At 37.8% G+C, this 13406-nt stretch overlaps 1 protein-coding gene across 1 annotated transcript; it reads left to right on the forward strand.

Annotated features, from left to right (window-relative positions):
• The first annotated feature begins 9245 nt into the window (after positions 1-9245).
• SPIN4 (spindlin family member 4) lies at positions 9246-10091 on the forward strand. Its single transcript, XM_036271486.1, has one exon. The coding sequence runs from the start codon at positions 9246-9248 to the stop codon at positions 9993-9995; it is 750 nt and encodes a 249-aa protein (XP_036127379.1). The 3' UTR covers positions 9996-10091.
• The last annotated feature ends 3315 nt before the right edge of the window (positions 10092-13406 follow it).

Below are 13406 nucleotides of genomic sequence, written 5' to 3' on the forward strand. Positions count from 1 at the left end.
AGTTCACATCTCAGCTGTGGAATTGGGAAGCTACTCCTCAGTGATCATTTGGGAATCCTTCAGTTCAGATGTGTCAAGTTTAAATTTCACTAACTTTATATCTGTGCTTTGTTTCAAAGCAGACCAACAGAAAATATTTATATTTTATTTATGACATAATAATATAAACCTTCATTTTAAGAAATTTTTTTGTAACTCACAGAACTATTGTGTCATTCTTCTTTTTTAATGAAAAAATTCATGTGACAAGGGAGAAAAATCTAACAACTACTTCCTCAAGTATTCTTATTGGTCATAGAACTTTTTGTTTTCAAAATAATTTTGAAAGAAATATTTCAAAACTTATTTTACTCTTTAGCTTAAATTTCATGGTGGTAATAGTTTTGTTTACATATTACATAAATAATAGACTATACAGGGTGAGGAAGAAGGAGATTTAAAGTTGTGACTGTGCAAAATACAGAGTTTATTCTTTTATTATTATTCATTAATTAATGTATTATTTTCCATATGAACATCTGTTAACCTGTTTTTGCCCCCACCTTGCATACAATATTCATGATTTCATAATAATTGAACCTAATCTGATTTTGTAATAAATAAGGGCATTTTGAATAAGCAACAGTGAAAATCATTACTCTTAGTGAAACAGGAGTGTAATCTCTGACATTCTATTTTATGAAGTCAATTTTCAAAATGTATCTGCTATTATAATCAACGTGATCCTATATTTACATAGTATTATTCTTTAAGTAGCTTAAAACATTAGTCTTCTACATAATTAAATTCCACATTGTTTTCTGAAAAGTAAAAGGTAGATAGTATTTTCCCTCTTTTATATACACTAAACTGTAGCACAGAAACTGAGTCATACAGCAACTTAGTAAGAGTCAAATAAGAAAACCCAGAACTTTTAGTGCTGGTTTATTACTCTTCATAATATAGAAAGGTTTTCTCTCTGTTCATTGATTTTACCCATCTTTTTATTGCTTTAAAAATAATTTGCAAAAATAAGAAAAATATCAATAACTATATTTAGTAATCAAACTAACAGATATGATTTTGTTGGTTTTCAACCGCTGGTTTCCATCTTCAATCCATCACCTAGAGGAAATTTGGTATTTGGTGAACGTTGTCAAATCCTGAACACCTTTGATCATCAGAGCCAAAGCCTTTTTCAGTATATCTCTAACTGAAAAACTCAGAGTTTTACCCTTCTCATCAGCTCTTACATTGAACCCTGCCAAAATACTATGGCAAGATTAGATTTTTACAGGCAATTTAGCAGCTTCACAAATCTCTGCAGTTCTGAATTACCCAGCAGAGAGAAAAATATCTTGCTTGGTTGGTTTCAAAGTACTGTGTCACCCCCAGCTGGTGTGGCTCAGTGGATTGCGTATCATCTTAGGGACTGAGAGGTCTTGGTTTGATTTCCAGTCAGGGCACATGCCCGGGTTGTGGGCTTGATCCTACTGGGAGCACGCAGGAGGCAGCCAATCGATGTATCTCTCTCACATTGATGTTTCTCTCTCTGTCTCCCTTCTTCTCTCTCTAAAAAAAAAAATCAAAAAACCACATTTTTTAAAAACATGAAAATAAAGTGCTCCGTCACTTTGCCCTCGGCTTACCTAGTTGCATATTCTCCTTACCTACAATTTATATCTATCGGCTAGCTCGGTAACTCTACCTCAAACCTATTTCTTAATTCCACCTCTTTTTCTCAGTTTTCCATTTTTATTGAATCATAGAAGTTTGGAGCAAAAGGGACTTTAGAGATGATTAATCAACTCTCTCTCTCTTTTTTTGGTCTGATGTAGAAAAGAGATTAAATGACTTGCCCAAAGTTGCATAACTATTTGTTCTGTACATAAAATAGCATTTATTATTATGTACTTTAATAAGAAATATCACACAATATAAAATTTGTTATTCAGAAATATATATTGAATAACTTTCCTTATCTATTACATATTACACCTGCAATTTTTCTTTTTTTAAATATTTTGAGATAACTGTAGATTCACATGCAGTTATAAGAGATAACACAGAGAGATCTTGTGTATTTTTTTTCCCCAAATTTCCCCTGTGGTAGCATCTGGCATTACTGCAGTACAAAATCACAACAGGAAACTGACGCTAATTATCAAACTTACTCAGATTTCACCAGTACACATTGACCTATTCACGTATATCTATTTACAGCTATGCAATTTTATCACATATAGATTAGTGTGACAACCACCATAGTCAAGATAAAGAAGAGTTTCATCACAAAGATTCCCTGTGACACCCATTTATAACTATAGCTACCTCCCTCCTACTCAGTACCCTAATTCTTGCAAGCAATTAAACCAAACATTTTGTTATTCAAGAATTACATATAAATATAATAATACAATATGTAACATTTTGATATTGCCTTTAAAAAAATATGTTTTTATTGATTTTTTTAGAGAGAGAAGAAGGGAGAGAGAGAAACATCACTGTGAGAAACATCAATCAGCTGCTTCCTGCAGCCCTCTACTGGGGATGGAACCCACAACCTGGGCATGTGCCCTGACTGGGAATCAAACTGGGACCTCTCAGTCCATGGGACAACGTTCAATCCACTGAGCCACACAAGCTGGGCTTGACATTCCCTTTTTAAATATGAAGCTTAATTCTATTAAGATTCATCCAAACTGTGGCTTGTATAAATAGTTGTTTCTTTTTATTGCTGAGTAGTATTCCATGGTATGGATCCACCATTGTTTATTAGTCAGTCACCTTTTGGAGAACATTTGTTTCTGTATTTTATGAATTATGAATAAAGTTTCTATGATCATTTACATACAAGTTTTTGTGTGAAAGTAAATTTTTATTTCTCTAGGATACATGCCCAAGAGTAAAATTTCTGGGTGTATAGTATTTCCATGTTTAATTTTATAAGAAACTGTCAATTATATTCCAGAGAGAATACATCATTTTGCATTCCAACCATCAATGGCAGAGAGGGCCATGGTCACTATTTCTTACATTTTAGTTAATCTAATGGATGTATAGTAACTTCTCATTATGGTCACGATTTTATTTCCCTAAAGACCAATGATCTCTTTGTGGGCTTACTAGTATTTGTGAAATGTTTGTTCATGTCTTTCACCATTTTCTAGTTGGATTGTTGGCTATTCTATTCTATTGCTGAGTTTTCACAATTCTTTAGATTCTTGAGATATAGGGATTTTGTTAAATATACTGTTTGCAAATATGCTCTTTCTCTCTGTAGCTTATCTATTCATCTTAACAATCTTTCATACAGCAAACTTGTGTGTGTGTGTGTGTGTGTGTGTGTGTGTGTGTGTTAATGAGGTCAAATTAACCAGTAGTTCTTTTGAAGGATCCTGCTTTTGGTGTCAAGTATGAGAACCCTTCAGCTAGTACTAGATTCAAAAGATATTAGCTTTTTGTAAATGTTTTATAGTTTTACATTTTAGTAAGTTTTTTTTTATTTTTTTATTTTGAGCTGCTGCTGCTTCTTTTTCTTCTTCTTCTTCTTCTTCTTCTTCTTCTTCTTCTTCTTCTTCTTCTTCTTCTTCTTGGCAGTGCAATGTCCAATTCCTTCAGTGCCATTTGTTGAAAAGGCTATCCTTTCTCCATTGAATTGCTTTTGAACTGTCAAAAATCAATTGGACGTATTTGTGTGAGTCAAGTTCTGGGTTCTCTCTCCTGTGTCATTATCTGTGTGTTTATTGCTCTGCGAATACCACACTTTCTTGATTACTATAGCTATCCAGTAAGCCTTAATATCAGGTAGAATGATTCTTTGTACAATATATTTTCTTTTAGAAATTGTTTTAGCTAATCTAGATATTGTGCTTTTCCTTATAAATTTAGGAAGAATCCTGTATATTTCTATAAATAACCTAGCTCATGTGTTCATATAAGTTGCATTAAATTTATGGATCACTTTGGAGAGAATTAATATATTTACCATGGTGAGTTTTCAAAGCCATGAACATGGTATGTCCTTCCATTTATTTAGGTCTTTTTAAATTTCTGGTATTACCGTTTTCAATTTTCAGTATACAGATCCTTTACATGTTTTCGTAGATATATAGCTAAGAATTTCACTTCCTTTATTATTTTTTTCTTTATTGATATTAGAGAGAGAATAAAGGAGAGGGCAAGAAAGAGAGAAACTCAGTGAGAAAGAGCATCAGTTGGCCGCTTCCTGCATGCCCCCCACTGGGGATTTGGCCCACAACCTGGGCATGTGCCCTGACCAGGAGTGGAACCAGTGACCTCTTGGTGCATGGGTCGATGTTCAACCACTGAGCCACACCAGCCGGGCAAATTTCACTTCCTTTAAAGCAATTGTAAATGTTAGCTTTTTTTGTTGTCTCACAGATTCCTGAGACTGTTCTTTTTTGTCAGTCTGTTTCTCTCTGTTGTTTACATGGGGTAAATTTTATTTTTCTGACCTCAAATGAGCTAATTTTTCTGCCATCTCTAGTCTTATATTGATTCTATCCCAGGAGACTTTTACTTTAATTATTTTATTTTTCAATTCTAAAATTTCCATTTGGTAAGTGTCTTGTCTAATTCAAGTTGTCGATTTCCCTTGTTCTTTGTATGACTTTTGATTCATATTGCACCATTGTTTCGTTTTTTATATTACATTCAGAGACTGCATTCTATTTAATCTGCTTTTATCAGACATCCCGCTTGTTGTTCTGTAGCTGGAGGATCGGATATGTGTACACGTTAGGCTTCTTGTGGGATCTCTAGAGACCACCTTTTCAAAAGTGGAGAACTCACTCACACTCCCGCATTGCACATGGGTGGGGTGGATTAAAGTTTAGCACTCTTGCCCTGGCTGGTTTGGCTCAGTGGTAGAGCATCAGCCCACAGACCAAAGAGTTGCAGGTTCGAATCTGGTCAAGGCCACATACCTCGGTTGTGGTTCCTCCCGGCCCTGGTCAGGGACATGCGGGAGGCAACCAGTTGATGTGTCTCACTCACATCAGTTTCTCTCTGTCTTCCTCCTACTCTATCTGAAGATAAATAGAAACATATCCTCCGGTGAAGATTTAAAAAAAAAAAAAAGAATAGGAAGATTAGCACTCTTCTCAGATCTGCAAATTTCTTCATGGTGCAAGTGGAATACTGACTCATTCAATCTCATTGCCTCCAAGTGGGAGTGGCGGCTTATCTGCTAAGGGGGCCCAACTGACAAAAAGGGTGTAGGGAAAGATGAATACCATGTAGTTCCATCTTGTTCCCCTCATTCAGTCTCATTGATGGTGGATGGGGATGAAAGCTCAGCCCCTCACTAGGTTTCACTGACAGCAAGGATGTGGGGAAACAGAGTGCTGACTAGCCCTGCCTCACTCCACATTGCTCACTCTCATCATGTTGTGTTGCTATGGAAAGAGGGGGGTGAAGAAGGGCTATAGAATTGAGATCACTACCACTACCTTTTATCACCAGGTGACTGTAGAGGAACAAATCACCACAAAACTTCACTGATATGTGTCTGGCAAAGGAATCAGAGCTCCACTCTGCTTGCTTCTCCTGAAGGGGGTGGAAGATCAACTCTGTGCTCAGCACCACCTATATACTACTGTTCTGACGGGAAAACACTTCCTGCTTAGGGAAGCACTGCCTGCTTCTGCCAGAAGGGACATGGAAGATCAGCTCTCTTTCGGTCCTGCCAACACTACACCGTCAGAGGAATTGGAACATTATCTGCTTCCACGGAGCAGTGGATGTAAGATCAATTTCCTGCATTTGAGGTTGTTGACTAGGCTTATTTCCCACCACAAACCACATCCCCTATTTCTTATCCTGGCAAATTCAGTGCTCCAGCCACAACTCCTGACCAGTTTTTCACATATCCTATGTCCATGCAACTCTGTGCTTTCTCTCCAGCCGTTTTCTGCTTAGACTGAAAAGGCCTCACTATTCTACCACCTTCTGAATGTCTTCCTTTTGTTCTCTTACACTTTCAAGCTGTCTTTTCCAATCTCCCCAGCCATAACAAATCAATACCTCCTTTGGGTCCCCAGTGCTTAATTTGTACTTCTTAGCATCCATTATAACTTGCCTTGTACAATGGAATTAACAACATTTACGTCTATTTCCACCACCCCTCCAGTTATAAATTAACACTGTGTCTCCCAAACTTATTTTAAATCATTTTTTATTTATCCAAAATTTGGGCTTCCTGAAACTTGCAGCATTTGAAAGAGTGCTCTGAAACTGGCTATTAGGGAAAAATCCTGCCAACAGTACCTCTTTGATTCACATTCAGGTCCTGACCAAGAGGGCTTGAATGTAAAATAGAGCATAAGTTTAGAGGTGGGGCATGAGCTTTGTGGTTTGTAGACAGACCTGATAAGACAAAAGGGCTTGGTTAGGATATTGCAAGAACCTACGGTGAGCCAGTTCATGTGCTGAGAAATTCACTTGTATTTATCTCATTTAATCTTCACAGCTACCCTTTGAGATAAATATTATTGTACATAATATTGCAGGTTGAAGGTGTTCTCTTAATCATTTTCAGAGTTACGGACACATATTCACAGGGTCAGTGATTTGGATGTTTTGAAAGAATAAAGAAAGCTGCTGTGGAAGATTTTAAGTCACCAGGACTCCAATCTTCAGAGGCTTGTGTAAGACTACTTGTTTCATTTGGGAGGATTTCTTTGGGTTGGAGCAAGGCAGCTGAAACCACTTATTTATTCATTTAACAAATATTTATTGAGTACCTATTCTGTGTAAGGCACTTGAGTTGCAAGATAAAAGGCCTTTCTCAAATGAGTTTATAGTCTCGTGGGCAGACATACAAAGTAAACATTATATCATAGTGTGGTAAGGCCCACTGAATCCATAATGTTAGGGAATGATCTAAACATCAAAATAATCATTTTAGAAAAGAAAGAATATTAAAAATTCTTTTGTCTCCTCAGGCTGCTTTGTGGGGTTGTGAGCAAGAATTCTATTAAAGTATACAACCAAAGAGCCTGAGTAAATTGTTTTCCCTGTGTTTGTGTTCCCTGTGGGTGGTCTCTCACCTGTCAACTGTTCTTAAGAGCTTGGCACATCTTGGTCTGGAGGATTATCTGGGGGACATTATTTGTGAAACATAATGATGTGACATTTACACATATCTTCTGACTTTCAGTGTGTAGGTCATATATATGTGTGTGAGTATGTACACACCACTATGCCATTCTGAGGAGTTTGGAAATACGTTTACTGTATGTAGTTTTCTTGAAGTTAATTTCTTGCATTATCATGTTGAAGAGTTCTCTCATCTCTAAACTCCTTGGACTGGGAAACATGGGGAATTGGGGAATCAACACATATTCTGCCCAATCAGCTATCAAATGGTATGAAGACTAAGTTTTTCTCTCCCTGTCTTGAAAGGTAGTGCAATGCAGACAGCCAGTATTGCTGCCTTGCAGTTCTCTCTCTTGCTTTGCTACACTTCTCCATGAATTTATGGCCCTTTACCCATGATGACATACTGTCTTGTCTTCTCACCAGTGCAGGGTGGAGGAATGAGAATGAGGTGCCCAGACTTCCCTGGTTTTTATTGCCATCTTATAAAGTGGGATATAGGACTGAAAGTTTTACAGCCATTCTGATTTGATCCTCATAACAGACCTGTGACTTGAAGTAGGGAGATTATGGACACTTTGCTATCTTTCAGATTTTCCATATGAGAATACATTATATTTATAATCAGAAAAACAACAAATATGTATGACAAAATTCTTTCTTTTTTAACACTACAAAATGGGGCTACAATTTTGTTTCAACATCCTACTTTGTCACATATCTTTCTTATCCCATATGAAGACCTCCATCTCATTAACTATTCTTTGAAACTATGGTTTATACTAACTCTATAAATCCATATGTGAATGTAAACTAGTTTAATTATCTATTCTCTCATAGACTATTAATGAACCATCCATACAAAGAAACATTATCACATTTCCAGAGTATTTAATAACCTGTGAAAATGCTGATATAATTAAAAAAAAAAAAACAAGCGATAAAGTTATAAAATCTGTCCCCAATGTTGTGAAATATAAACATCGATTTATTAATGCAAGAGAAATTGTAACAACATTTTGCGTGTGTCTAGATGGTAAGATTAAGGATATTGGGGATCGTTCTGTCTTTTATTTTACTGAATTGTAGCAAAGCTCCACAGTGTCAGTACATTTCCTTTACATGCAGGAAAAAAAAAAAAAAGTCTATTAAAAAAGCATTACCGAATGATCAGAAAGAAAATATAAAGGAGACTTTGGCTCAAGATGGTGGACTGTACACAGGCTTTTGCTTCTCCAGTCGCATATCCCTTTAACTGAAAGAAAATAATTTGTATGTACAAACTCCGCGTGTGTGTGTGTGTGTGTGCGTGTGCGTGTGTGTGGAATATATTTTTTTTTAAATAAAGGCTTTGTGAGGAATTCCTGGAAGATAGAAAGCAGATGGAGCTGCTGTGGAGGAGGCTGGCGGGCGACAGGCGGCCAGAGAGAGGGAGGAGGGGAGCCGGCCAGTCTGGCTCCGGTGGGAGGGAAGCGGCCGGGGGCGCGTGAGGAAAGGAAGGAGTGAGCGCCGGCCACGCTGCGGCCGGAGCGCGGGTGCGCGCACTGACCCGCCCCGCTGCTGCCCCCGCTGCGGGCGGAGCGGAAGGGGGAGGCGGGGGCGGGGCCGAGGCGCGGGCGGGCTGCGAGGGTCCGCTTCCCCAGGCGGCAAAACCCTGGCGCCAGAGCTAGGCCGAGCTGTGCCGCGCTGCGAAGCCGAGGCCGCGCCACTCGTCGGACACCGCGGCCGCCCGCGCCCTGCCGCTGCGGCCATCCCTCGCCTGCCTCTCCAGTGGGCTCCTTCTGCGTCGCCGTCTCGCAGCCGCAGCACCGTCGCTAACAGCTAAGTGGTCATTTTCGGGACTTGGGCTCGGGAGTCTGGGCGGGAGCGAGGCGCGGGCAGCACTCGCTAGCGCGCCATCTCCTGCGGCAACCGCCACTGCCGCAGACACCCCTCCTGGGCGGGAGAGAGCTCGGCGAGAGGCCCGCGCCGTCCCGGCGCCCAGCGGGAGAGCTCGAGCGTCCCCACCGAGCCTCGCCGAGATCCCCGTGCTTGGCGAAGGGACACTCACACTTCGCGAAACAGATCTCATTGGGGAGCGTTGACTTTTTCTCGGCTGAACAGGGCAAGTGGCAGCTTTGCCAGAGCCTCCGTCAAGCCCATCCATGTCGCCCCCAACTGTGCCTCCGATGGGTGTCGATGGTGTGTCCGCATACCTGATGAAGAAGCGGCACACCCACAGGAAGCAGCGGCGCAAGCCCACTTTCCTCACCCGTAGGAACATCGTCGGCTGCCGCATCCAGCACGGCTGGAAGGAAGGCAACGAGCCGGTGGAGCAGTGGAAGGGCACGGTGCTCGAGCAGGTTTCCGTGAAGCCCACTCTCTACATCATCAAATATGATGGCAAAGACAGTGTGTATGGACTGGAACTGCACCGAGATAAGAGAGTTTTAGCGCTCGAGATCCTTCCTGAGAGAGTGCCAACTCCTCGCATTGATTCGCGCCTCGCAGATTCCCTGATTGGCAAGGCGGTGGGGCATGTGTTTGAGGGTGAGCACGGGAGGAAAGATGAGTGGAAGGGCATGGTCCTGGCCCGAGCCCCGGTGATGGACACTTGGTTTTACATCACCTACGAGAAAGATCCGGTCCTTTATATGTACACGCTGCTGGATGACTACAAAGATGGTGACCTGCGCATCATTCCAGATTCCAACTACTATTTCCCTACAGCGGAACGGGAGCCCGGAGAAGTGGTCGACAGCCTCGTGGGCAAGCAGGTGGAGCACGCCAAAGATGATGGGTCCAAGAGAACCGGCATTTTCATCCATCAAGTGGTGGCTAAGCCATCTGTCTACTTCATTAAGTTTGATGATGATATTCACATTTATGTCTATGGTTTGGTGAAAACCCCCTAAATTCATTGAGTTCTTTGCAAAATTTGTGGAACTATTAAATGGAAAATATGTCGTGTTCCTGTGATTGTGAACTTTTGAGAACAGTTTTGGTGTCAGAGATTCAGATTTTATTATTACCATTACTTACTGTGCCTCTAAATCTTATGCATTGACTAGTTCCACAGTTTTGCCCGAGTACTTTCTTACCTTTGAGATTGCCTTGTTCTGTAATTGAAAACTTTAAATTGGGTGCTAACAGAAAATTGAAACGTGTTCATTACCACGGGAACAATGAAAAACTAGATAAAGAAAAATTAATGGTGTAACCCCACACCATATCCTTCACCCCTTTTCCCTTACCTTCCCCCTTTCTTCTCCTCAGATAACAAGTGTTAAGAACATGATGCATATCTTACTTTTTTCATCCTCTTACAAAAAGTTTGTTGCAGTTGTTTCTGTAAAAAACGACAAACCACATCATTTCCCTGTCATTGCTTTTCTCACTTGGCATATTCACGAAATCCCTTCTGGTCAGTAGCTGCAAATATCTCTCCCTCTCCCTTTTTCTATCCTTCTTTCCTCCCCTCCTTTCCCTCTGGAATTTATTTTTGTATATAATATTAAGATACAGGTCCAATTATACATTTTGTTCACATTGGATACCTGATCAGGCCATCGCATTTATTAAATACATCCATTTCCCTCTTGCTCTGGAATTATTTTTGTATATGGTATAAAATAGAGATTTAACTATACATTTTGTTCACATTGGATACTTGATTGTGCCATCGCATTTATTAAATAAGTCACCCATTCACCCCTTTTCTCTCTCTCTCTCCCTCCCTCCTTCTCTCTCTCTCTCTCTCTCTCTCTCTCTCTCTTTCTCTCTCTCTCTCTCCATTTCCATCTTTTCCTCCCTCCAACAACTGCATACACAGTACATATTTATGTACCAAAGTGGTATTCAACCATTCTGTTAATGGTCATTTAAGTTATTTCCTTTCAGTGTTTCACCATATCACTGCTCAATACATACTGATGCTTTTATTTCTATAGGGTAGATTCCTAGAAATGGGATTGCTAGGTAGGCTAATATTTAATTTTACAAGGTATTGCAAAATTACCATCCAAAATGAAAGTTCTCATTTTCCAGCATCCTCTCCAGCTATCTTGAATTTCTGCAAATGTGATAAGTGAAAATTTGTTGCATTGGTTCTTTAATTGGCAAACTCAGTGAGGGTTTTTTGTTCATTTGTTTTTAGGGGGTTTGTTTGTTTTGCTTTGGGGGCTTTTCTCTTTTGTGACTTGCTAATATTTATCCTATGTTCATTTATCTATTGAATCTTTTATCTTTTTCTTATAAATTTGTAAGAATTCTTACTATATTTGCTATATGGTACATATTAATTATTTGTAGTCCATATGTGTTAAGATTTTTTACCATCTTATCATTAATGTTGACTTTATTGATCGTATCTTTTACTTTGTAGGGTTTTTTTTTTTTTTCTGTTTTAATTTTTAGATAGACTACTTGATCCTTTTTAGCTTTTTGGTTTCCTGTCTTTTTCACATGAATGCCCAACCCCAAGTCATATAAATATAAACCTGCATTTTTTTTTCTAAAAAGTTAAGGTTTCACTGTTTGATCCAACTGGAAATTCTTTTGTATATGGTATAAGATAGATGTCCAACTACACATTTTTTTTACATTGGATAACTGATTATGTGATCACATTTATTAAATAAATCATCCATTTTCAAGTTTCGGAGCCAGGTCACATTATCTTAACTATAGTGGCTTAACCTTAAATTTTGGACTCTGGTAAAGCAAGTTACCTCTCGTTGTTTTATTTTTTCTTCTTCTATTATATAACTTGTCCTAGACATTTAGTTTTTCATATGAAAATTAAAGATATTCTTTCCACATTTAAAACAAGAATATCTTAGAATTGTATTACCTTTTTCATATACATTTAGAGGATTATGTTAATAATATTAATCCTCAACATTCAAGAGTCTGGGTGCATCATTAAAATCTTTTGGTTTTGTTTTTGTAATGTTCTTCATCTAGGTCCATCATATCAGATTAAAATTTAATTCTAAATATTTTTACAGGTTTTGTCACATATTGACATTCTAAATGGGTTATTTTCTCATGCTCACTTATAGCCTGTTATTTTTGCTATATAGACAAACTATGGACCTTTTTTATTTTTACATTCTATTTAATCAGCTTACTAAATCCTATAAATTACACTGGTTTTTTTAATAGAATTATTTTTGTCTTTCTAGATATACAATCATTTCACCTGCTAATAGAAGTAATTTTATTTTTCTAATCTTTATCCTGATTATTATTACATTCGCTGGATTCTCCAAAACAATGCTGAATAATGATCATGGCAGACATGCCCATCTGGTTCTTAATTTTTATGGAATTGTCTTTAGTATTCCCTATTAATATGGCATTTGCTTTTGGTTATTGGTAAATAGTCTTTAACTACTAACATGTTTAGGGATTTTCTTCTGTTCCTGTTTTATATAGCATTATTACTAAAAGTGACTCGTGAATGTTATCGAATGTCTTTTCAGCATCTATTCATAAAATTTTAGGATTTTCTTCCCCTTACTTTGTTGACATATTGAATTAGAATGGTAGGAACCAAACTTGTATTTCTGGAATAAATCCTAAAATCATATGATATATTGCTGTATTTTATTTACCAATACTTTATTTAGAATTACTGCATTTGCATTTCAAAGTGAAATTGTGTTTGTTTTCTCTTTTGCACTGTCTATCACGTTTTTAAATTAAAATTGTGCTAGCTTAGAAAATTAATTGGTGAGTTTTCAATATTTTCCTGTTGTCTGAAACAGTTTATATAGCATTAGAATTATTTGTTCTTTAAAAATTAGCTGGTACTAAGTTGTAAAACAATCTAAGCCCAGTGACACTTTTGATGGTAGATCTTTAATCAGCTTTCTTAATTCTTCAATAGTAATTGGTTTATTCAAGCTTTCTATTAAAACAGAATGTATATTCTCTGTGGAATACAAAGTTTAAAGTTTTATCTATTCTCATGCTTCTTAATTGTGTTATTCAGATGTTTTATGTACCTGTGTGTTGCATATGCATATGTCCTAGATATGTTAAATTCTGAAAACATTGAAATAAAGTCATAAGCTATAATGGTGTTTTAAATTCTCTTTGTATTTTTAAAAATTAAAACACAGTGGAAAGTATAAAATATATAACAAACATTTGTTTACCTTCATCTAAAATTAACAAATGTCAACATTTTGGCATATTTGTTTTAGATATAGATTTATATTTTTAAAAAGAGCATTACAAATGATAAATTTCTTTCCCAATATAATAATGTGTCCTTCTTCTGCAGAGGCAGACACTATCATGAATTTGGTTCAAATCTT

The sequence above is a fragment of the Molossus molossus genome, unplaced genomic scaffold (assembly GCF_014108415.1).
Source record: "Molossus molossus isolate mMolMol1 unplaced genomic scaffold, mMolMol1.p scaffold_m16_p_2, whole genome shotgun sequence".
Lineage (NCBI taxonomy): Eukaryota > Metazoa > Chordata > Mammalia > Chiroptera > Molossidae > Molossus > Molossus molossus.

Bases quoted from the DNA above. Each gene is read 5' to 3' on its own strand.
- SPIN4 (XM_036271486.1), top strand. From the start codon at position 9,246: ATGTCGCCCCCAACTGTGCCTCCGATGGGTGTCGATGGTGTGTCCGCA.